This window comes from Vicia villosa, linkage group LG3 (assembly GCF_029867415.1).
Source record: "Vicia villosa cultivar HV-30 ecotype Madison, WI linkage group LG3, Vvil1.0, whole genome shotgun sequence".
Classification (NCBI taxonomy): domain Eukaryota; kingdom Viridiplantae; phylum Streptophyta; class Magnoliopsida; order Fabales; family Fabaceae; genus Vicia; species Vicia villosa.
Window position 1 is genome coordinate 88875600 of NC_081182.1, and position 25317 is coordinate 88900916.

Genomic DNA, 25317 nt, shown 5'->3' on the forward strand with positions numbered 1-25317 from the left:
TTATGAAAAAAATAAAACAATCAATTATAACCATTAAACTATATCATGTAAAATTTCGGATTCATAGTTTATCTTAAAATAAACATACGAAATATTGTTGTTATAGAGATAGTTATATGAAATATTGTTATTCAAATATATAATAATAATTGTATTTTAAGGAACATATTTGTTTGTTATAGTTTTTGTCAATATGTTTTATAGCATTATTATATTTATCAAAGAAAAAAAAACTTAAAATTTAAAAAATAAAAACTTTGAATAAAAAAATAGGTTAAATAGATTTTCATTAAAATTTGATTTAAATTTTTTAACATTTTACTTTTATAAAATATTTAGAATTTCAAACATTATTAAAATTTGAAGTTATTTTAAATAGTTTTTTTAAACTATTATTGAAATATTTATTTAGAAAAGTTATGTGATTTTTTTTACATTAAAACAATTTAAAAATGATTATTTGATAAAGAAATAGTATAAATATAATATTAAAAAAACCATTATCTAAATAGATTAATTTTATGAGTGAAAGTCCATTTTAGTCCCTCACAAAAACTGTAGAGGTCAGATTAGTCCATGAGAAAAAAAAAACTCTATTAAATCCCTTACAAATTTAACCGAGCCATATTAGTCCTTGAGAATAAAAAAGTCTCTATTAAATCTCTTACAAAATTTAACCGAGCCATATTAGTCCCTCTACTAATTTTTTTTCAACCCGTTTTTTTTCTCTTACTTTTGAACTATGACTGGACTGCCAATGAAGTCCCATTTTAGTCCCTCACAAAAAAGAGAGTCCAAATTAGTCCCTTTAAAAAAAGTCTTTATTTAATCTCTTATAAAATTTAACTGAGTCATGTCCGTCCCTCTTTTAATATTTTGTTCAAACGATTTTTTCCTATTTTAAAACCGTGACTTGACTTGACTGATAAGATAGACCTGCTTTCAGAAATTAAGTACGGGTAAGAGGTTAAATTTGTTTACACATGGTCTTCAGAGTCTGAGTTTCCACCAGAAGTTAGGCTACCTAGTATACATAATTGTTCATTAAATACTTTGTTATCATCAAAACTTAAGTTTTTTATCAATGCTTCAACAAACAAAGCTGGTGGAGACGCATATGCTTGGAGAGAAGATGCAGCAGGTTCTTTTTCTGTCAGCCAGTGCTACAAGCGGTTCATAGCCAAACTGTCGGGTCCGGATATTGCTTTGGTCATTGTTAAAGCGCTGAATTATTTGTGGAAAGTTTATGTCCCTTCTAAAATCCTTTATTTTGGTTGGAGGTGTTTACATAATAGGTTAGCTACTAAAGATCAACTCCAAAAAAGGGGAGTTTTGGTGAATAGCGGCGATTTGTTATGTGTTTTGTGCGATAAGGAGGTTGAATATTTAACTCATTTATGCGGTGATTGCGAGGTTTCTAACTGTATTTGGAGGAAGGTCTACGTTTGGATAGGAATCATCCTGGATATTTCTTTCGAGGAGTTTCTTAATTTCTTTATCTTTTGCGACAAAGTGAAGGGTTTGTCCAAGAGAAATGTAATGGCAACTATTTGGTTGGCTACCCTTTGGACTATATGGTTGAAGCGGAATGCTATAATCTTCAAGCAAGACCGTTTTAGTTTTTCTGAATGTATGACGGTTATTATTCTTTCATTATTGGAATATTTTACCGCTCGCTTGTTTCGAGCCGTAGGAGTTTTCCGTTGTTGTATGGTGGTTGGAGTATCCCTTATACTCCGTTGATTAATCCCATTGCTTATTGAAAAAATCATCAAAACTTAAGGAATATGGTATAAACCAAATTTCTTCCAACATATATCATGTGTATTATTTTCGCCACAAATATTATTTACATAAGTAAGAAATTAGCCTAAATCACCCTAGCAGCAGAACTAAACCTTCCTAAAAGATCATTAACAACTGAAACAATAACAACACCTAATACACAAGAATACATAACAAGAAAAACTGTAGTCACTCACCCATAAGCCTAATAATAAACACAACAAAAAAGAACATCGTGGTATCACGGTGATTTATCTACAACCCCTTCAAATATAATTTTAAATCAACTGTCGTAAAATAGGAGTCCAGTCACGGTTTAAAAATAGGAAAAATCGTTTGAAAAAAATATTAAAATAGGGATTAACATGACTTAGTTAAATTTTTTAAGGGATTAAATAGATGATTTTTTTTCTCAGAGACTAATTTGGACTCACCCTTTTTTGTGAGGGACTAAAATGAGTCTTCACTGCCAGTTCACTCACAGTTTAAAAGTAAGAAAAAAGCCGATTTGAAAAAATATTAGTAGAGAGACTAACATGACTCAGTTAAATTTTGTAAAAGATTTAATTGAGAATTTTTTTCTCAGGGATTAATTTGACCTCTGTAGTTTTTTTTTTTGTAATCAAGTTGTATTGAGAAAGAACAAAAGTTCAAAACACGATTACAAGAGATGGCCAAAGCGAAATCCACAAAAAAGAAAAATTACACATCAAATAGATTCTAAGATAAGTATAGCAAAGGGTTTTTTGCTAAAATCATAAAAATTGTAATTGGAATGGGTAATTTTCCCTCTATAAGACCACCTCCAAAGCAAAGCTTTGCAATTCCAAGAAACATCTCTAGCATTCCACTCGCCATCCTTGAAAAAAATATCATTCCTACAAATCCAAAGAGACCATGAAACGGCTAGCCAAGCACACCCCTCCTTACCTCTTTTGAATTTCAAATAGCGACACAATTCACGCCAAGAAAGAAAACTTTCTTTAAATCCCACATTAATGGCATGAGGCAAACCCAACCATCCGGCAATATCCTTCCAAATCCCAATAACTTTTTGACAATCCAAGAAAGAGTGACAAGAAGATTCGGAATGAGCGTTGCAAAAAGCGCAAAGAAGGTTGAAAGAAGGAGGAAGAATACCTCTTTGATTGAGTAAATCCTTTTTTGGGATCCTATTCCAAAAGCAACACCAACCGAAAGCACGAACCTTCAAGGAAACTTGGTTCTTCCACACAAGAGAAAAGACTAAATCAAAACGGTTCGTCGGACAAAACGGGATATGATTCTTGCATAAAGCCTTGTAGCAAGAAGACACAGAAAATGATTGATCATCGGACAGCTTCCAAACCACACTGTCCCGGCCGAACCGAGACGGAAACACGGTTGGGAGGGAGCGGTTCAGCAGCCCCCTGTCAGCAGCAGTAATGCTGGCAGCAGCGTAAGGAATGCCGAAATCATTCCAGCCCCAAGAACCGTTCCTTCATCCACCAAAGCTAGCGATAGACGCATCCTGCAAAAGAGACACATCGAACAAAAGAGGAAATCGGTCTTTAAGGAGTCCCCCTTCAATCAAATGGGAATTCCAAAAAGAAGTTTGTGAGGCACTAAAATGGACTTTCACTCTAATTTTATTTACCCAAACTGACAGTGACTCACCAATAATTCAACCAATATAACTACTTTACCTAAATTTTGGGTCATAAAAACGGTTTTGAACTTGGATTGAAGACACCAATAAATTAATTTTATTTATCGGTTATGAATTCTTTAAATCATCCAAAAAGTGTTAAACACAATGAATGTTGAATTTTTTGTGGGATAGTAAACTAATAATTTTATAAGTAAATTCGAAAAGACAAAAAATTATTTGATAAATTTAGATTAATTTGATTGTTTGTGTAATTAGAGATGACAAAAATAAATCATTTGTCACAAATATAGAGCGATTCAATATATATTCACGGATAAAATAAATAAATATTTATCAATCCTTAGTTGGTCTAGTGTGATTGGCGTTGAACTTGGTAGGGAGAACTATAGTTCTATCCCCGACAACTGCGATCGGGAGGGGGCTGGAACCACTGGCATTTGAGTTTAATAATGATACATATATTCGGGTCCTTTAATAAATTAGTTATTATACTCTATCTTTTTCATCTTCAAAAAAAAATTAGTCTTATAATTTTTTTTGAAGTTTTTGGTGAGAAAAACCTTTAATATTTTATACAAATTCTATTTGACCATTTCATATTTAAACTTCTTCAAGACTCTAGGCCTCAATTCCATAATTTTATCATCCATCAACCAGTATCGTCATTTCTCTGTCCAATCAGTGCCTTTCTTCTTACTCGTTTGTTGTATGCTCTTTCATCTTTACTCATAATCACAATATCTTTTATTTGTCTTCGTTAAAAATAAAATGTATGGGAATTATGTTTGGATGTTATTATGTTTTGAGGAAAAAGTGAGAAATTAATTAGATGTAATTTTACTGTTAAATTGAGAGTTAATTGTATGGATGTTGTTCTGGACTAGCCTTATTGTCTTAATTGGCCCAATCCACTTGTTAGTGTGAAGATGCCCAATAAGCATTGGCCCATTATTTGGAACAAGGAGAGGACGAACCTCCCCTCCAAAAGAGCATGACTCATCAATAGGTCTCCAACAGCATAGGACTATGACATGTAAGTAAATATCAACAGATACCAAGTGAACTGACTTAACAAGACAAATTATATACATATTTAACTAGTAATAATTAAATATAAATTTTAATTTAATGCATTATGTTGTATAAAATACAGATATTTTTTCCACATTATGCTAATCATATAATATTAGCACATTTCAATTTATATGTTTTAAAAAATATTGAATAATTTTACACTTTAGGTTAGTAAAGGTTAGTAAATGGACAATAATTTAAAAGAAAAATTACTCTCACCTCTTCTTAATTTCGTTAAAATGACATCGACATCTCCTCTAATTTTAAAATATGTACTAACCTCTCATAAGTTTACATATACCCACAAAAATTTTTTAGTGACAAACAAAAAATCATAGATAAATGTCATATATATATTTACAGTTTTTTGCTCTTACTAAAAATTAAAGAAGAAGTCTGTGCCAATTTATTAGACCACAGAGGTGAATGGTGCATATTATAAAACAAGAATAGGTGTCAATGATATATTATTTAACCTCAAATGAGGTGAATGTAATTTCTCCTAAAAGAGGTGAGATGAGTGATCGTTAGTGTTTTTACCGTTTTTTAATTAAGTTTTTCGTATGCTTTTTCTCGTTTTTATTTCATTTTATTCTCGTAGAAGGTATTTTATCAATGTTTCAAGTAAAACAAGGAAATTAGTTGATTATGAAAGGCATAAAAAGGGGCGAGCAAGCAGCAGAGCTTACGGCCAGCCAGTCTGGAGGCATTACGATTGTAATGGCCATATAGAGAAGAACCCCACCTTAGCACGCCAAAGGGATTACGGGTGGCCTGTAAGCATGGCTCACAACCTAATTCTGCCATATTTTGGTTTTGGTCTTTGGGATGTCCCCGTTTCTATTATGTTTTTCTTGATTTTCTTGGAGATCATTTAGGGCATTTAATACGAAATTAAGTGGATTTGAAGCCTATATAACGATTGTAATCATGGAACAAAATTCGTCTCCAATCATTTTTCTTATTTTCTTGTTGTTGTTGTTGTTGTTGTTTTTTTATTCGATTAAATACTCCATTGGAGCACTCTTTTTATTCAAGTCTCATTTATGCTTATTCCAAATTTTACTTTATCGTTATTACCGTGTATATCTTGTATGCTTTAGTTTATGCTATGTTTATGATTACCATGTTAGAGTAGTCACTTAAGGACTACGAGTTATGAGGAATGTCTTGTGACAGACCTTGTGTAAACTCTTTACAACTTTAATACGAGAAACAAATTAAATTTTGTTTTAGAATTTGAGTTTTTAACTTATATATATTTTTACAAAAGTCGAATTAATTTATATATCATCCATACGCTGAAAGGGAATGAATCGATATCCAAATACTTATTTTGGACAATCGAGTTTGAGGCGACGAGAGTGTCTCAAACCTCGATTAAGAAAGTTCTATTTTAATAGGTGTGCAATAATTGATCTTAAACAAATAAGTTACGCCGATAAAAGGGTAAGGATAAAGACCATAAGAAGGAGGAGGTGAAAGAGTGTCTGACTTATACCTCAAGTGAAGCGATTAAGAAGAGGTGGAAGAAGGCATACATTGGGGAGGTTCAATTTGCCGGAGAAACATATAACGTCCAAACACATTTAGAGGTTGAGGGGTTTTGGACTCCTTGGATTCTTTTGTGGGGGATACGGTAGGGAAAACCGGCTCAGAGGAAGAGGTAGAGGAAGGAAAACTGCCACGTATCAAAAGCACTAAAAAAATTCAGAACAGGAAGTATTTGTTTAGGGCTAAACCGCTGGCAGAATTAAATGGGCCTGTTATTAGACATCAACCCAAGCCCAAGTCTAGGAAGAAGTTTTTGAAGTGTCCTCTTAAAAATCCATTGGTGGGGCCCAGCAATTTGGACGGAATGCACCTAAAATCTAATTTTCCTCCCTCTTCTTTCGTGAGTTCTGCAGCAAATAAAAAGGAGGAATTTTTTTCTCCAGATAATAAACCGGCTGAGTCTGATATTTTGAGATGTAATAACCGTATACTTTCAAATTTTGGTTCAGCATCGGAAGGAAAATTGAGGAGTTTGGTCTCCAAGCTAGGCGTTGTAACTGGAGATATCAAGAGGGATCCTTCGAAATTTATGTTGATAAACAGTACTGAACAAGAAGTGTTGGAAGGGCGGGAGGTTCAATTAAAAAGGTTAAAATGATAGTGGGTACATTCAACATAGGGGGAGGCGGTAGTAAGATCAAGAGGAAGAGGATTAGTAGTATAATTCAAGGTGGGAAGGCAGACTTATTCCTTATTCAGGAAACCAAATTGAAGGAGGTTACTGGAGCAATGGCTAATAGTTTTTGGGAGAAGGAGGATATAGGTTATTCTTTTTCAGCGGCGAACGGTTTATCGGGAGGCCTTCTGACCCTTTGGAAGAACAAATCGGTGACAGCTGTTTCGAGCTTTTCTAGAGAGGGCTACCTCGGTAATAAAGTTATGTGGGAGGGAGGTATTTACTACATTGTTAACATCTACTCTGCATGTACATTATGTTATAACCGTACTTTATGGGCTAGATTATTGGAATTGAAACAAAGTCACAAAGATGGGGAGTGGATCTTTGGGGGAGATTTTAATGCGGTTAAGAAAAGGAGTGAGAGAGTTGGTGTTTTTTCAGGAGGAAACAATGTGGAATGGAGGGAATTTTTGGAATTTATAGAAGAAAGTGGTTTGTTGGATGTCCCTTGCAAAGGGAAGAAGTATAGTTGGTTTTGTGGTAATGGTAAATCAAATAGTAGAATAGATAGGTTCCTTATATCCAACATCATTGCTTCATCTTGGGGAGTCGTTGGTCAAATGATTGGTTCGAGGGATATTTCGGACCATTGCCCGGTTTGGTTGATCATTAATAAAGAGGATTGGGGACCTAAACCGTTTTTGTTCAACAATGAGTGGTTCTCCGATAAAGATTTTATTCCTTTTGTGAAGAAAGAATGGTTGGCTTTGAAGTTAAATGGGAGAGGGGACTTTGTTTTGAAGGAGAAACTTCGTCTTATTAAGGATAGGTTGAGATGGTGGAATAAAAACATCTTTGGTAAGTATGATTTGGAAGTAGAGGAAGGTGTGAGGGTCTTGAACGCTTCGGATGATAATGAGGGATGGGATGAAGAGGAGCAAGCTAGAAAATCAATGGCTAGCAAGAAGATATGGTTGAACCTTAAGATTAAGGAGAATATGCTTATTCAAAAGGCTAAAATAAAGTGGTTAAATGATGGTTAAATGATGGTCAAGTATTGCTTTATCCGATCGAAAGCTTCTTGATGTTCAGCACGCCATTCGAATTTTCCTTGCTTAAGCCGAAGTAGAGGTGAGAAAGCTTGCGTGCGTCCACTCAAGTTAGAGATAAATCTCCTTAAGAAGTTTATCTTGCCCAATAATGATTGTAGTTCTTTCTTCGTGGACGGGGACTTGGTTTCCCTAATGGCTTTCGTCTTGTTCTGGTTAATTTCTATGCCTTTTTTGTGGACTACGAATCCTAAGAAATCACCTGCCTGCACAAAGAAAGCACATTTAAGGGGATTCATCTTCAAGCCATATTTCCTCATTCTTTCGAATGATTGGCTCAGATGATCGAGATGACTCATACCCGAGGTAGATTTTACCACAATGTCATCTATATATACTTGCATGAATGTTTCTATAAAGTCATGAAATATAGAATTCATTGCTCTTTGATAAGTTGCCCCAGCGTTTTTTAAACCAAAAGGCATCACAACCCATTCGTAAGTGCCTATTGCCCCTGGGCAACGAAATGCTGTTTTGGATACATCATCCTCTGCTATAAAAATTTGATTGTATCCCGAATATCCATCCAACATGCTCAAATACTCAAAACCTGCGGCTGAGTCTACTAGCATTTCCGCTATAGGCATGGGATACTCGTCCTTCGGAGTAGCTGCATTAAGGTCACGAAAGTCTATACATACTCTTAATGAGCCATTCTTTTTAATTACAGGTACTATATTAGCAATCCACTCAACATACCTTGTAGTTCGGATAAATTTGCACCGTAAGAGTCTTTCGACCTCTGCTTTAATCTTCGAGTGAATCTCTGGCGCGAATCTTCTGGGAGTTTGCTTTATGGGCTTCTTCCCTTCTTTAATTGGTAATTTTAGTTCAACTAAATCCCTTCCTAGACCAGGCATCTCATCATAGTCCCAAGCAAAACAGTCTCTGTTCTCTTTCAGCATTTTGATGACCGTTGCCTTCAATTCTGGTTCTAGTTTCACGCTGATATATGTTATCCTTTTTTGACCATTGTCTCCCAGGTTTACTTCTTCAAGTGGATCTTGGGCCAACATCTTTATATTCGACGCCATTGGATCTTTTTCGAACCCCAAAGGTTCCTCATCGTATATTGCATCCAACCTTTGGTTTGGTTCTTCTCTTATGATCTCTTCGTCTGGAGTCGTGTGTTCAGGGAGTTCGAAACTCGCACGTATCTCCAATTCTGTTATTTCTTCTTTGGTTGAAACTGCATCTATCTTTGTATCTGATAGTTCGGCTTCGAGAGCCGCCTTTCTTTTGTTCTCGGCCACATAGGCCGAAATCTTTTCGAAGAACGAAGACTCAGACATGATTAATGTCATCGTCCCAGCCTGTTGGCCGTACTGTCGGATAATTCTCCAATGGTGCTGTATCTGGTGGACCATCCATGATCTCTCTATCCCATTGGAATCCATTTGGGTGTAAAGTTAAATAGTACAATGCATTTTTATTTGGGGTATACATCTCTTCTGCAGCGTGACAAGGGCCTATGTTTGCCAAGTTCCTGTCGAAGTTGGTTTTGTTCACCTGGTTGACCTCAGCCATGTAGTAACTCTGATCACCTTCGATATTCTCCACTATACCATCTTCTCTCCAAATTGTCACCCTCTGATGCATTGTTGAGGGCACAGCTGCTACCCCATGAATCCATTCCCTACCAAGCAAAAGGTTGTAGTTTGCCTTTGCTGGTATAACCATGAACATGGTTGGCCTGGTAACTGAGCCTACTGTCAAATTGACTTGAACTACTCCCAGTGTTTGTCCTATTTTGCCCTCGTAGTTAGATAAAACCATGTTATGTGGCCTTATATCCGTATCGAACATACCAATTCTTTTTAGCATGTATTGAGGCATTAGGTTCACTGCTGCTCCCCCATCAACTAGGACTTTATTTATGCCCACGTTCTCAATCTTAGCCCTGATATAGAGTGGCTTCAAATGATTTCGCATACCCTCATCAGGCCTTTCGAAGAAAGCATTATGTTCTTCTACTGCACCGTTATTCAGCACATAGTAACACACAGGTTTGTGTTTTGCCATTTCTTCGATATCAGCCTCTTCACAGTCTTCTACTTCAGTTTCCTGATTAAACTCGTGAGGGAGTACAGAGACAACATTGCAATTCAAGTTTATAGATGACACTCCATCAGAGTCAAAATCATTTGTCATTCTATCCTCTTCTTTCCAAGAATTTGAACGCATCTTGTCTTCTTCATCCAAGAGTTTTTCAGCTTCGAACAATCTGCGTTCTACCGGAGGTTTGTTTGACTTTGCCCCCTGGTATGGGACTTGGTTGCTACTAGAGTCTCCAGCTTCTCTTGGCCTGTATTCCTTTTGAGCCTTTCTTATTCTCTGATGCCTTCTCCACTGGGACCGAGACATAGGATTTTTTCCTTTATAATTCTCCAATCGATACGCCTCTCGATTTGATCTTTGAAATTGTTTCCTATATGCCATTGCAGTTCTACCACCTTGGTCCCAACTTCGCCATTTGTTGGTTCTTGCATCAGCTTGTACCCACCTATCCCTTGGCGCATCTGCAGGGATTCTGAAAGTTACCCTTCGAGTTCTGGGGTGTGGGCTATCAGGCCTCTTTGTTGGAGTCCGTATGTCGAAACCGTACAGGTTGGGACGCAACCCCTGAGTTTCTTGACTCATGTAGCAATACACACGTTCGAATGATCGTGCTAGCATTTCGTCATAGACTGCCCCACATCTTGGGCATAGAGCAACTTCAGTGTTTTCTTTGTGGCATCTGACCAAAAATCCTACCAAGCTTTCCTCCATCTTTGGGTACAGTTGTAGTAGGGGATTTGGCTCTCTTCCTGGGTGTTCCCACCTTTCGCGTCGAACCCTTTCGAAGCTGGCTTCGACCCTTCAATTCAGCATGATCGAACACCTTGGACACATCCATTGCTTACCACCATTTTTCTCGTGGCAATTCCAGAGATATTCTTTGAGGCTTTCGGTTCTTGGAGGAACTTCGATGCCCCCATTTTTCCTCGTCAGCCATGTCTCTAGTTCGCCAAATTCAGACACTGGTCGTCTGGCGCTGACCATGTTAACCGCTGCTGGAGGAACTTCAGAGATCTGGATTTTCTGGAGTTTCATCCTGAGGTCTTCAGTGGCCTCACTGTTTTCTTCAGTTATTTCTGTCTTGGGAGATTCTTCAACAACAGTGTTGAAGATTGTTTCACCTTTTAGGCTTTCAGTAGCCTGCTTTCCATTGAACATTGCTTTAGTCTCCACAACTTCGACTTCAGAAGCCTCCACCATGTTGATATCTTCCACCTCGCAGAGACTAGCGTCAGCAATGTTTAGGGGATTGGTATCGACCCTCATATGACTCTTGGTCTTGTCAGCAAACTTCAACCTTCCATCATTGAGAGCATTTTGAATTAGATCCCTGAAAAGAAAACATTGAGAAGTTTTATGGCCTAAAAACCCATGATATTTACAAAAACCTCTTTTCTTCCGTTGTTCCAACGGAGGAATTTTTGAATTTGGAGGTAGTATCATTTGGCCATCTTTTACCAATAAATCAAATATTTCATCACACTTGGTAATGTCAAATGTATAAGTTTTCTTAGGGAACCTATCATTCTTATCGTTTTCTACTGGATTTTTTCCATTGGCAGGATTTAGCAATTTGCAGGCGTAAGGTGGCGCCTATTTGACTTCTTCAGGGCTATACGAGTCATTGAAAGACTCATCATCAGCGTCCTCGGCTTCGACGTACGCTACTCTCTCTTTCTTATAACTTTTATTCGCCCTAACTTTTTCTGCCTTCAATCGTTCGACTTGTCGAACCCTGTCTACTAATTGGGCCATGTCCCTAAGGTATTGGGTATCTAGTTTCTTTCTTATTGAATAATCTAGACCACCTGCAGCCATTTCAACAAGTTCATGCTCTGGGACTGTTGTAAAACACCTTGATTTCAACAGACGGAACCTATTTAAATAATCATCAATTGTTTCTGTGAATTTTCTTTTAACACTGGCCAATTCTTTCAAACTTATCTTAGTTTGACCCATGTAGAATTGCTCATGGAAAAGTCTTTCCAAGTATGCCCATGCATCTATCGAATTTGGTGGCAAAGTAGTAAACCAAATGAAGGCATTTTTTGTCAGCGAACTAGGGAAATACTTGATCCTTAAATCCTCGTTTCCCGCTAAGTCTCCTGCTTCTGTCAAATATCTAGCAATATGTTCCACCGTTGACTCATTCGTTTCGCCTGAAAATTTTGTAAATTTGGGTACCTTAGTGCCCCTGGGCAATTCTGTCTGCATGATATAATCTGATATAGGGGATGTATAGTTTGGACGTCTAAGTCCAGTACTGAGGCCATTATTAGCCATAACCCTTTCTATCATGGCAGTTAAGTTGTTTTCTGTAGCCAGATTTTCTCTTCTGACTCTTTGAACAACCTCATCTGGGTGTTCGTTCCTACCCACAATCCTTAATCTGGGTCGCTCTTCCTCCGTTTCTTGTCGAACGGGGACGGTTCTTTGATTTGAAGCTTCTAAGTTAATTATTGGAGTTCCTTCGAATATCTCTGTTCTTCGTGAGGGGCCTACATCCCTAGTGGTTGTCCTAGATGACGGAATTATGTCTTGTACACGTTCTAAAATGGGCCTCTCTTCTTGATTCAAAGGCTGTTTGTCTTTCCTTTTAGGTGGCGTTATTCCCATGAATTCTGCCATTCGATTCATTTGAGATGATATCTTTTGGAAAGTCTCCATGTTTTCTCTATTTGTAGTAGTAATATTTGCCATTAGTGGGCTTAAAACTGAAATCAATTCTCTGGCCAAAACCCCTACCATATCATGGTTGCTTGCATCCATTTCTTGTCGAAATGCTGCTTGGTTATTTGTGGTAAACTGAGGCACCTGGGTAGAAAAACCAGTGTTATGTGCACTTCGACCCACTGAACTAACATTCGGTGAAAATGTCGCATTGTTAGTTGGGGCATATATAGGTCCTGCCCCTCGTACGCCTGTTCCATATGGGTATGGCATTCCATATGAACTGTTTGGTCTCCATTCGAAAGCAGAATTCGTGCCTTGACCAAACGAATTGTTTGCAGCATTTGTCGAGGCAAACAATACGTCCTCTGCGCTTGTGGATGAGGGTGCGGTTGTCGACACTGAAACTGGAATAGTCCCTGAAGGCCCTGTATTATTTTCAGGCAAAGCCTGGGAATTATCTGCAGGTCTCGATCCATTTGGACCCGTTGCATCTCGTGTTTCTTGAGTAGAAGTCGAATTTGCCGCTCCTGATCCTGAACCTTGTGGGGGATCTCGACCATCCCCTGCACTGGCCGTAACGACCATTTTCTTGTTGTACCTTCGCTTGGGAATCGGTTGTGCACTGTTCTTTAATTTACCGTTCCTAAGGTTCATACAAGATCTTGATTTTGTCTAGACAAAAATAAAGCACTTGATTAAAACAATCTGCTTGACACTGTCCCACTGGGCGTGCCAATTTGTTTACGGTGATTTCCGGTAAACAACCGCTAGTCTTCCAAACTATAATAAATATGATTTGGTTACTTGCAGGATCGACTAGATTGATCCTAGGACACATAGTCAAGAAGATTTTTATCAATGTTTATTCGAACCGTATTCATTATTTGTCTTCTTCAATAAGCGTTGTTCGATTAAAGAACAAATAGTCTTGACAATAAATGTGACTTCAACGAAAAGATAAGTAACATAACATAGAAAATTAAAAGGACTATTGAAACGTAAAGAATCTTAAACTGCAGAAATGTAAAAGACTTTGAAAGTAAATAGCATGAAAGTAATTCGAAAGTAAATGACGTTAAAGTAAAGATACAGAAATGTAAATGGCAAGAAGTAAACGAAATGCAGTAATTCTGGAAGATAAAAACAAAAGATAATACACATGTATTAAAATGGTGGTGTCATACGTACATTTTCTCAGCGAACTCTTTCTCTTAACGCTTGATACTTGAGTAAATATGTGAGTGATTTGTACAAAATGAACACCCGGAATCCTAACATTAAGACTCCTATTTATACTAGTTTCGACCTTAACGGTCCTATACTAATCTGCTGCCACGTTTCTCATAAAAACTCCTAGCGATGCCATCTGTTACTTGGACAGTTACGAAACCGTCTTCGAATTTCAAATCTTCCCGCCTGAGTCTGTCTTCGACGCGTGACAGTGTATTAAACAAACACTACTAAAAAACACGCTAAGTAGTAATACTTGAATATATTTACAAATTTGTCTAAGTCCCCGAAGACACATACTTTTCGCTAGCTTTCAGTATTCATTATCTTCATAGTGAACTTAGAAATCTTTACTCTCGAAGCATGACCATCAGTAGTCATTTTTATTTTTAAGGGATGGCCATCAGTAACCATCTTTCCTTCGATCTTCTACTCCTTCGAAGGATAAATAATATGAAACGAAATCTTCAGCTAACATTGGTATTAACATAAACCCGCATTTTTTGGAAGTGGCAACAACTTTCCTTTCGTGTAGTACGGAGGCAAAAGAATTCAAATTTCTTGGTATCTATATAGGTTCGAATCCGAGAAGGGTCTCATCTTGGAGACCGCTATTGGATAGTTTTAGAAAAAAATTGGATTCTTGGAAAACGAGGTGGCTTAGCTTCGGTGGGAGGATCACCCTTTTGAAATCGGTGTTGAGTAGTTTAGCGATTTTCACTCTTTCCTTTTATAAAGCCCCTAAGAAGATAATCTCCGAAATTAATAAACTTCAAAGCAATTTCTTGTGGGGAGGGTTGGAAGACAAGAAGAAAATTCATTGGGTGAGTTGGAAAGATGTGTGTCTTCCGGAGGAGAAAGGCGGTCTTGGCATAAGAAGTTTGGAAGAGTTTAACATAGCGCTACTTTTGAAGTGGAGGTGGAGAATTCTAGAAGCTACGGATTCTTTGTGGTATAGGGTCTTGAAAGAAAGATACGGTGATATTAATTCTAAAGCTTTAATCGGTGAAAAGAAGTCGGGAAAGAGTAATTATAAATCCATATGGTGGGCGGACATCACTTTGATGGAGAAAAATATTCCGGGGGATTTTCTTGTTGAGAATATCAATTTTAGTGTGGGCGTAGGCCATACTATTCCTTTTTGGTATGCTAATTGGTCGAACGTGGGAATAATCAAAAAATCTTTTCCGGATTTATATGCTTTTTCTCATTTGCAGGAGGTCTCGGTTTCGGGTATGGGAGGTTGGTTGGATGGGGAATGGCATTGGGGTGATTTCGGAGTTGTTCCCGGTGCTTATTCGGGGGCTGAATCTGACAGGGCAGCATTAGCAGAGCTGCTGCCAGCGCCCTTGAGTGGTGGGGCAGCGGCTGTCTCCGCGTTTTGGAAGCCGTCGGAGGGTCGGGTTTTCTCCGTTTCTTCGTGTTTTGAAGAGTTGCGCAAAGTCTTGTATCAGTGTGGTCCGGCAAATAGATTTGACGGAGTTTTGAAGACTATTTGGAGAGTGGATGTTCCTCTTAAAGTTAAGGCTTTTGGATGGAGATGTTTCTTAAATAGAATTCCTACAAAAGACTCTCTCGATCTAAGAGGTATTCTTAACTCTTCTTCAAATCTCTCTTGTGCTTTTTGTAATGAGGAAGGTGAATCCTTGATCCATTCTTTCCTATCTTGTCGTTTGGTGAGGGAGGTGTGGAAAGATATGGCGGATTGGATTGGGATGAATTTTAAAGTAACGCTCGATTTCAAAGAGAGCTTTTGGGATTGGAGCTCTTATTGTTCCCATATGAAAGTCAACCATAAGAAGGTAGGTGTTGTGTGGATGGCTATAGTGTGGAGAATTTGGTTGCACCGAAATGATATCATTTTTAAAAACTCTTCGTGGAACAAGAGAGATGTGGTTTGGAGTTGTAAAGAGCTTGCTTGGCGATGGTCTTACATAGGGAGAATTACTCAACCAAATTGTAATTTTTATGAGTTTAGCAAAAACCCTTTGTTTTACTTAAGTTAGGTTCTTTTTGGTATTGTAATTTTCTTTTGTTGGGTAGCTTGTGGCCTTCTTTTTGGAGTGCTGTTGCTATTGCCTCTTGTAATCAAGTCCCTTAGAACTTTGGTTCTTATCAATACATCTTGCTTACAAAAAAAAAAAAGTGGATATGTTATTTGTTTAAGATACGACAACACTCTATGAAATTAGATGTTATCCAAATAATTCTATTTTTTATAAAAAGATTTTTCTTGTATTGAGTTCATAAGTTTATGTGATATTGTTTAAGATAGAAATTGAATACCGTTGGTCCTACTTTTAGCATCGTATTATTTGTTCAAACTTCATTTTTTCTAAACTAAAATTGTTCAAACGTCATTTTTCCAAAACTAAAAGTCATATCGCTTTAGCTAAACATAGATTAAATAGAACGTGGTACTTAGGAATTTGGTTTTTGTGGAACTATAATCTTTATATTACTTCAATATTGTCGTATACTTGTGGCATATCAAGTGTTTGGCGTCGTTGTTGGGGACAAAATGTTTTACTTTTGTTATTCTATTTAATTGCTGTCTAGACTAAATCATTTTTCTTTTTTTGTTAAAATTCTCTTCCACCCTTTACAATTTTGATTTTATGCAAAGGTCCTGTATTGCGTGATATCTCAACGAATCGATAAACAAAATCGACCATTTCTTACACGAGAGATGTTGATTACTAAGACAGTAGCAAGTTATGGCTGAATAATACCAAACCCATTAAGGATTATGTTTTTCCCACCGACGAACAACCACAATGTAGCGTAGTCCATGCTGTTGTAAGGCTTGATAATTCCAAAATTAAGCTCGCAATTGTAGGTATGGTGCAGCAAAATCAGTTTGCTGGACTACCTAATGAAAATCCCAACCAACACTTGTCAATTTTTATCGAATGGTCCGGTACCCTAGGTCTTGTTTTTAGCATAGTACTATTTGTCAAACATCATTTTTCCAAAACTAAAATTCCAACCGCTTTAACTATTTTATTGTATTACTTTAGTATTGTCGTAAACTTGCGGCTTATCAATGTGATAGAGAGGTAGAGAGATAACAACAACCTTAACAAAAGGTTAAGGCGGCCAAACTGGTGGGTGCCTAAGCAAGAATCGGTTGTGAAGATCAATGGGAGGAAATGACGTTACTAGGTGAGCGAAACACTGAAAGAGAGAGGGATTTGTGGACTGTTGTAAGACCGAGTCTTATGACTGTGATACAACTGGTTACTTGAAGACAAGATAGGGACGATTTATACAAACTCAAAGGTAGTTCGTAATAGGTTTTTTGTAGTGTGTTCAAAGAAAGTATAATTACTTATATTAGGCTCAAACTTGGAGATTTACATAGGTAAGTTCTATTTCACAAGATGTTTGTCATGCATTGAGAGAAGCACTTAGGCGCCGCAGCATTTTAAAGAGAAGTCCTTACATGAGGTAAGACAAGAAAGTTTCTTAGTTCAAGGCAAGGAAACTTTACACTAGGTTCTATCTTATTAAGGAACAAGTGATGAAGAGAATATTCAAAGTCATCTATTGTCCAACAAAATTGCATGACTTCACAGAGGCTTTAAATATTGATAGCTTTGTTTTCTGAAGAGAACAACTAAGATGATGTATGCTTAGGTTTATGGATCAATAAGGCTGAGTTAGTTGTTAATCCATAACCATAATTGTTCTAGCTTGTTAGTACTTAGTAGTTGTTTACAAAAACTAAGTCACTCACTAGTTACTTGGGTTGATAATGTAACCAACAAGCTATTTAAAGCTGTTTGTAATTCAGTTTTAACTAATTCATAATAAATTTTCTTTTATCGCACCTTCACCTTGTTGTATGTATTTAATTTCTTGCATCACAAGAAACTGAAGTGAGTTGCGTTAACATTAATGTGGTAAAGAAACTGATAGTTGCGTTAACATTAAGTAGTGAAATAATATGAAGGCCGAGAGTTACAGCATAACTATCAGTGAATGGTTTTTATACTTTTAGGGGTTTTTAATTTTTTTTTACTTGTGAGTTGATTTTTAGAGAATTTTAGAGGTTTTGGAGGGCCACTATTATAATTGATATTTTTAAAAATAAAAAAAATACAAAATAACATTATATGTTAATGTATCATATTTTTTATTTTTTATTTTTTTTAAATATCAAGGAGGAAAATCATTTCATCTTTCTCGGTATTCCCATTGGCATTAATCCTAGAAGGATCTCATCTTAGAATGGGATAATGAGTAAGTTGAAATCTCGGCTTATGGATTGGAAGGCTCGGTTGCTTAGTTTCGGAGGTAGGCTTACTCTTCTTAAATCCGTTCTTTGTAGCCTTTCGATTTTTATGCTCTCTTTCTATAAGGCTCCGAAGAAGGTTTTAAAGGATATCACGAGGTTACAAAGTAATTTCCTTTGGGGAGGGGCGGGTGAAGGTAGAAAAATTCTTTGGGTTAGTTGGAAGAATATTTGTTTACCAGTCGAAAAGGGCGGTCTCGTCAAGTTGTTTTTATGATTGGTACAAAGTACCTTTGGATTGTTTTAATTCTGTTTAGTCTGTTCTGTTTGTAAGGGTTGCACCCCTAGTGCGAGTTCTTATAATCAATTGCTTATTAAAAAAAAAAGGGCGGTCTCGGTTTGAGAAGGATTAAAGATTTTAATTTAGCTCTTCTTACTAAATGGCGGTGGAGGATTCTTGGTGGTTCGGAGGCTTTGTGGTATGAGGCGTTGAAAGCTAGATATGGAGATATTAATCTTCATGTGATTTCCTTTGACGCAAAAAATTCTAAGAAGATTTCTAAATCATCTTGGTGGATGGATATTTTGTCTTTGGAAAATTGTTACTCCGATGATTTTTTTGTTGACAATTGTAGGTTCACTATCGGTAGAGGTTACAATATTTCATTTTGGCACTCAAGGTGGATGGAGGAATCTTGCTTAAGGGAATTATTTCCGGTGGCGTGCGAGCTTTCGGAGTTGAAATTTGTGCCGATAGCTTGCATGGGAGGATGGATTGATGAGGTTTGGAGGTGGGAGGACTGCGGAATTAGGAGCCAAAACAGCCCCGCTGTTGTTGTTGAAGTGCAGCGGCTGCACTTGTGCCTTCGCGACTGGCAGCCTGTTCGGGGCTTGCGGGATGGCGTGGTTTGGTTGCCGGATCCGGCCCATGGCTTTTTGGTAAGAAGCTTTTATGTTTTATCCAATTGCTTTCATGTTCCGTTGGGTCCGGATTTGGAATTTTCTATAGCTTTTAATCGTATTTGGAAGTTAGATATTCCTTCTAAGATCAAATCTTTTGGATGGCGGTGCTTCATTGATAGAATGCCGACTTTGGATCTTCTTCTCATGAGACGTATTTCTCTCTCTTCGGGATATTCTTGTGGGTTGTGTGGAACGGAGGCGGAATCGTTGGTTCATCTTTTGTTTAAATGTCGGGCATCCATTTTGATTTGGAAAGAAATGGTCTCGTGGATTGGTTATGATGGTTATGTTTTGGATAGCCCCTTAAGTAGTTTTATGGGTTGGCTTGACTTTTGCAAACGCGAGTGAGTGCGGGAAAACAAGGGACTATTTGGGTGGCAACGTGTTGGTCTATTTGGACGCTTAGGAATGGGATCTTTTTTCGGAATGACCGTTGGAATATTTTTGACACGGTTTGGAGCATCAAAGCGCTCATTTGGAGGTGGTCCTTTATTGGGAAATTAATCAAACCAATTATAACTTCTATGAGTTTAGCAAATCCCCTTTGTTATACCTTTCCTAGGTTGTATTTGGTGATTAATTTTCTTTTGCTTCGAGCTTAGTCTCGTCTTTTTGTAATCGTTTGGTAGAACTTTTGGTTCTTTAAAATATTTCTTGATTAAAAAAAAAAGTACATATCAAATTATAGATGTGACTCCAAATCTCTTCCCTCCAAAACCTTTTCCAAACCAACTCGCAATCATATTGTGTAGTTACATGATAGTTTTGAAGGAGTTTAAAATGCTAAAAGGGAAAATAAAAACAGAATCATAGAACAATTTGATTTGAATTAGTGACAGCAAGGTAAAGTCAATTTGTTCACAAATTTAATCACAGCATCAGCATGTGCTTTATTTGTGATCAAGGGCACACCAGGCTGTAAATCATGAAACAAATATTAAAATAAATTAGCACTTTTTACATTCTACCAAAAACTCTATAAACATCATCTCTCTCAGAAATATATAAAGTCTCATAAACCATATTCATCAATTAGAATACCATAGCCATCCAACTGATATACAGTACCATTTCAGGTCCAACCAAAAAGCATAATGTTAGATAACATACTAGCTACATATTTGTTAGGCTAATCCTTACCTATAAAATTATAATGTAAGTGTTGTCGATGGAGAATGGCAGACCATGGTGGAGAGCCAAAATCCTGCCATACAATTTGTTTTGCTCCGTTATAGCGGATTATGGCAGAAAATCCGCAATATCAATTGATATATTATCCATTGCGGGGAATCCAAAAACAGCTATGTGTATCCACCATAGCGCCACCATGACAAATATTTGATAACACTTAATGTTATATAAGTCACATAGCTTCACATCACCCACAAGATTTTTCCAAACAATCAATAACTATATTAACTACATCATTTTCACAGAGAGTGTCAATTAAACAATACATAAAATTATAGTTTTTTTCTCCAACTACCTATAATTTTCTTACATTCAAAGCAATCTGATATTTTCAATAGAGTATCCACTTAGGTTATGATAGTATACATGTACAGTTAGTTACTATAAAATTTATAGATTGAATGTAAGTTATAACCAGAGACACTGTGGGAAACAGAAAATAGAGAAGGATGCAAAAATAAAGTTACTAAGCCAAAAAAGTCTCTCTTTAAAATGTTGAATGCACATCTGACCTTAATCAATCTACGATGTCAACCTCTGCCGATGGTGAGTTTTGAAGCAAAAAGTCCACTAATCCATCGGGTACGGATGAAGGATATTTCCTTTTTACTTTCAGTGACTTCATGTTACACAAGGAAGAGAACTCAAACTTCAATAAATCGGGAACAAGGGAAAGAACCTAGGCAATCAAGACGAATTAGTATTTTTCATAACTGAAAATGAAACAATGTTGATTCTCAAACAAAACATGCTCTAGAGTACCTTAAGAATGGTTGAAGAAAGTGTCAATGATTTGATATTAGCAAGCTCCACCAACCAGTTAAGTAGAACCAAAGGAGTATCAGCCGCAAGAACGCAATAATCGACATCAATACTTACATGCTTGACCGTGGAGAGATTGCCATTGCTCCGACAGAGTTTCTGAAGAGGAAGACCACTAAAATTAAAGGTAATAAGACTTGGGGCAGATAGCTCAAATCCAAAGTAGGACCTATGTTCCCTATAACTCATGATTATCGTTAAATTGACAAGTGTGGTACTTGATATGCAAAGGTTTTGTGAATCAAGAACTTCACATTTGTCAATGATCAAACTGTTCAACTTCTTTAACGCAGAAAAAGGCTCGGTGCATCCATCATCGCCAACAAGAAAGGTGAATGACTGTAGAGACAAGGTGGTTAATGCTGGCAAATTCAGAGAATTAGGGAAAAACGCTCCCATATGATACAATCTAGAGCGGAAAACAGAAATTTTAAGAGAGGTTAAAGTGCGAGATGAAAATAAGCAAGGCGGAAATTGTTGAAAATGACATTTGAGGTAGATATTTAAATGTTGGACATTGTGTGAAACTGCGTATTTTATAATCCATTTGAGTTGGCGAGGTTTCATAATTGCATAGCGGTGAACATCAAGAGTATGGAGTGAGGCTGAGTAATCCCGGAGAGATAAAATATTAGACATGAATTTGTTGAAATTTTGAAAAGCCTCGACGCTAGAAGCACCCCGGACTGTTTTAAAGCTTGAAGAACTTAATCTAAGGACGTGAAGAGACTTCCAAATATTCTTCCATCTCTTGGAGAGGATGCAAGTCTGAACCACTCGCTTGGCATTCAAAAAGGAGAGTATGTGGAGTAAAAGGCAATTGGGCAGGTCACTGAGTCTGTCTTTGTTTTCATAGTAATTGTGTTTATGCCTTGCTCTCTTCATTGTCTCATAGAAGAAGCAGCGAAATCGAAGAAAAGTGGAGTGGTTGTTCTATGAAGGGAAAGTTGAAATGCCCCTTCCTCTTCCTTGATCTAAACTATGATGTTACTAGTAACTGATCTTTTTTTGCAATTTGTATAATAATTTAGAGATAAGATTATTTTCATAACTGTCATCCATTGCATCATTAAATCAATGCACAGATTCATATAGAAAATGATACCACTTTAATTTGTGAGAATAATAATTACAATAAAAGTATAACTCAAAGAAGTTGAAATTGTTTAGAAGACGAAAGGCTAGATGAATACGGTGAATTCATGCAACAGGAAATGGATAATCCGTTTCCCAAACTTCTCCTAATAAAGAAATTTTATTTAGGGAAAAAAGGAAATGCACTGACAGTGTAAAGTATTTTTACACTGTCAACCAATGAGAGACATGCATCAGAATAAAGCCCATTTTTAATTTTAAAAAACTGTAATTACATGGCAAATTAAAGCATTTTGATTGGTTGTATGTGTAAAACTGATTTACACTAACAGTGCACTATCTTTAAACTCTTTTATTTATTGGCTATTGGTATAATTTTACAAATTTATTTTAGGAGAGAGAAATAATAAATATTTATAAAAGAATATTTTATATGAATTAAAAGGTAGTGCCAGGCCGTGTAAAATAGTTTCTTAAAATAGTCATTCAAAAGAGAGTCATCAATCTGCCATGTCATTAAAGTTTTTTTAAAATAAAAAATGTTTTAATTAAATATATGGTAGTTATTGGTTGACATGTAAGTGCAGGACCCCTTTCCTCATTTTATATTACTGAAAAAGATGTAGATGTAATATAATTAAAATTATATTTAAAAAATAATTAATTAATTGAGGAAGGTATTATAAAAGTGAGGGTTTTATAATTAGGGTTTTAATTTATAGTAGAAGGAATTAAAGGGTTTTATAATTAGATATTACATCTGTATTTAACGAGCGAAGAATCAAAAGCGAACCGGGGTACTCTTTGGTGTTCATGTATTTAACGAGCGATTGAACTTTCCCTTCATAGAAGAACACAACCTCAGTTTTTTTCAAATTTGATTCTTCCAAACTGTGAGACAATGAAGAGACGAAGGCATAATGATAATCACTGCCTTCCAAACTGTGAAAACAAAGAGTGACTCAGTGACTTGCCCAATTGCCTTTTACTTCACATACTATCCTTTTTGAATGCCAAACGAGTTGTTCGGACTTGCATTCTCTCCAAGAGATGGAACAATCTTTGGAAATTTCTTCCCCTCCTTACATTAGGTTCTGTCAAGAAATCCAACCAATTCATGTTTAAAATATTGTCTCGTCGGGATTCCTCAGCGATTCTACACACTCTTGATTTTCACCGCTATGCAATTAGGACGCGTCACCGAGTTAAATTGATTATAAATTATGCAGTTTCACACAATGTCCGACATTTAGACATATATCTCAAATGTCGTTTTGAACAATTTCCCCGTTGCTTATTTTCATGTTGCACTTTAACTTCTCTTAAACTTTCTGTTTCCCTCCCTCAAATGTATAGTAAGAGAGTGTGTTTCCCTAATTCTCTGAATTTGCCGGCATCAACCAGCTTGTCTCTAAAGTCATTCTGCTTTCGTGTCGGCGATGATGGACGCGTTGAGCCTTTTTCCACTTTAAACAACTTGAATAGTTTGATCATTAACCAATGTGACGTTATGGGTGCAAAAAACCTTGGCATATCCAGTACCACACTTGTCAATTTAACCATAATCATGACAGCCTCTTTCGAAATTGAGCTATCAGCCCCAAGTCTTATTACATTTAATTTTAAGGGTATTCCTCTTCAAAAACTCCGTCGGAGCAATGGCAATCTCTCCACCGTCAAGCATGTAAGTTTTGATGTCGATAATTGGTTATATAGGGCTGCTACTCCTTTGGTTCTACTCAACTGGCTGGTTGAGCTTGCTAGTATCGAATCGTTGACAATTACTTCAACTACTCTTCAGGTACTTTAGAGTATTTTTGGTTTGAGAAACAAAATTGTGTTATTTTCAATTATGAAAAATATTATTGAAGTGATACTAATTCGTCCTGATTGCTTTAGGCTCTTTCCCTTGTTCCCGATTTATTGAAGTCTGAGTTCTCTTCCTTGTGTAACTTGAAGTTGTTGAAAGTAAAGAAGAAATATTCTTTATCCGTACTCGATGATGGATTAGTGGAGTTTTTGCTTCAAAACTCACCCTCAGCAGAGGTTAAAATTGTTGATTATTGATTAATTAAGGTCAGGTGTTCATTCAACATTTTAAAGATAGATTTTTTTGCCTTTTTACTCTATTTTCTGTTTCCCCTCTAACCTTTGTGTATAGATAAATTGACACTCTGCAAATGTAGTTATTGATTGTGTGAAAAAAATCTTGCTGTCATTAAAGATAAAAAGTATTAACTATTGAATTTGCAAATTCAAATTGGTCAAGGGTTGGACTTGGCCGTTTGGCTGTGGCTCTGGCTGAGTTAAAGTTGTTGTAAAATTACTAAGCGCTAATAGTACGGTAATCTGCTTTGTCTTCTTTATTGGTAATTAAAATCTCTAGACTAGGTTGTTTTTCTGTTCATGGAAGACACAAATAATATATGTTATTTGTTATTCTATGAATAAACTCATTCTAATTGATGGATGTAATTTAAGTTTATGATACTTTAATTAGGTTTATGATACTTTAATTAGGTTTATGATACTTTAATTTAAGTTCATGTTAGAGATGTCATTCCCGGCCGCTATAGCGGCGGTATGGAGCGGATCGGCCCTCACCCGCGCGAGATGCAGGGTGCGGTGGCGGAGATGGTGTAGCAGCCGCTACGGCCGAGTTCCCGGGTTCAGGCGAAAATTACCAAATTACCCCTCGTTTTAAAATTTTTAAAAACAAAAAATGTACTCTGCAATTTTATATTATATTAAACTCCCTTCAATACAAGAAATCCTGCAATTTGCCAGGGGTTAAACCCCTCACTAACGACAAAAACCCCTCAAAACAGGAGGTCGCAAATCCATTACCGAGGGGCTTTACACTTCGCTAATTTGCCAGGGGCTACCCCCCTCGCTAAATGAAAAGTCAAAATTGTACTCTGCAACCTACTGCAATAGGTACCAGCTAGCAGTCTGCAAGGGGGCAGACTGCGTCAGGTATTTTGCTTGGGGATAAGCCCCTCGCAAAATGCAGCATTTATTATTTTGCTTGGGGATAAGCCCCTCGCAAAATGTTTATATTTTGAAAAAAAATATAATTTTCAATCGTACATAATAATTTATATATATATATATATAATATATATATATATATATATATATAATAATTTAAATTAAAATATATATATAATAATTCAAATTAAAACAAAATTATTATAATACATATAATAATTAATATTTAAGCAAATATATTAAAAATTAAACTCCATACAAAATA

At 36.5% G+C, this 25317-nt stretch overlaps 3 protein-coding genes across 3 annotated transcripts; 2 read left to right on the plus strand and 1 right to left on the minus strand.

Moving 5' to 3' along the window:
* The first annotated feature begins 6658 nt into the window (after positions 1 to 6658).
* LOC131658492 (uncharacterized) lies at positions 6659 to 7726 on the plus strand. The gene has a single exon (XM_058927778.1). The coding sequence runs from the start codon at positions 6659 to 6661 to the stop codon at positions 7724 to 7726; it is 1068 nt and encodes a 355-aa protein (XP_058783761.1).
* A 12935-nt stretch (positions 7727 to 20661) lies between these two features.
* LOC131656301 (F-box/FBD/LRR-repeat protein At3g26920-like) lies at positions 20662 to 21851 on the minus strand. Its single transcript, XM_058926044.1, has 2 exons — positions 20907 to 21851; positions 20662 to 20823 (listed from the first exon to the last, which is right to left on the minus strand). The coding sequence occupies exons 1-2, from the start codon at positions 21849 to 21851 to the stop codon at positions 20662 to 20664; spliced, it is 1107 nt and encodes a 368-aa protein (XP_058782027.1).
* Positions 21852 to 23178: 1327 nt separating this feature from the next.
* On the plus strand, positions 23179 to 24128 carry LOC131658493 (uncharacterized). The gene is made up of 3 exons (XM_058927779.1): positions 23179 to 23545; positions 23636 to 23862; positions 23961 to 24128. Exons 1-3 carry the CDS (start codon positions 23179 to 23181, stop codon positions 24126 to 24128), a joined length of 762 nt encoding a protein of 253 aa, XP_058783762.1.
* The last annotated feature ends 1189 nt before the right edge of the window (positions 24129 to 25317 follow it).

Excerpts from the sequence above, each read along its gene's own strand:
- LOC131656301 (XM_058926044.1), bottom strand. The coding sequence starts at position 21,851 with ATGAAGAGAGCAAGGCATAAACACAATTACTATGAAAACAAAGACAGA. Across the intron at positions 20,824-20,906 it reads TTTCTTCAACCATTCTTAAG|GTTCTTTCCCTTGTTCCCGA; the intron begins GTACTCTAGAGC and ends TTGATTGCCTAG.
- LOC131658493 (XM_058927779.1), top strand. The coding sequence starts at position 23,179 with ATGTTTAAAATATTGTCTCGTCGGGATTCCTCAGCGATTCTACACACT. Across the intron at positions 23,546-23,635 it reads CACTTTAAACAACTTGAATA|CCTCTTTCGAAATTGAGCTA; the intron begins GTTTGATCATTA and ends TAATCATGACAG. Across the intron at positions 23,863-23,960 it reads TTACTTCAACTACTCTTCAG|GCTCTTTCCCTTGTTCCCGA; the intron begins GTACTTTAGAGT and ends TGATTGCTTTAG.
- LOC131658492 (XM_058927778.1), top strand. The coding sequence starts at position 6,659 with ATGATAGTGGGTACATTCAACATAGGGGGAGGCGGTAGTAAGATCAAG.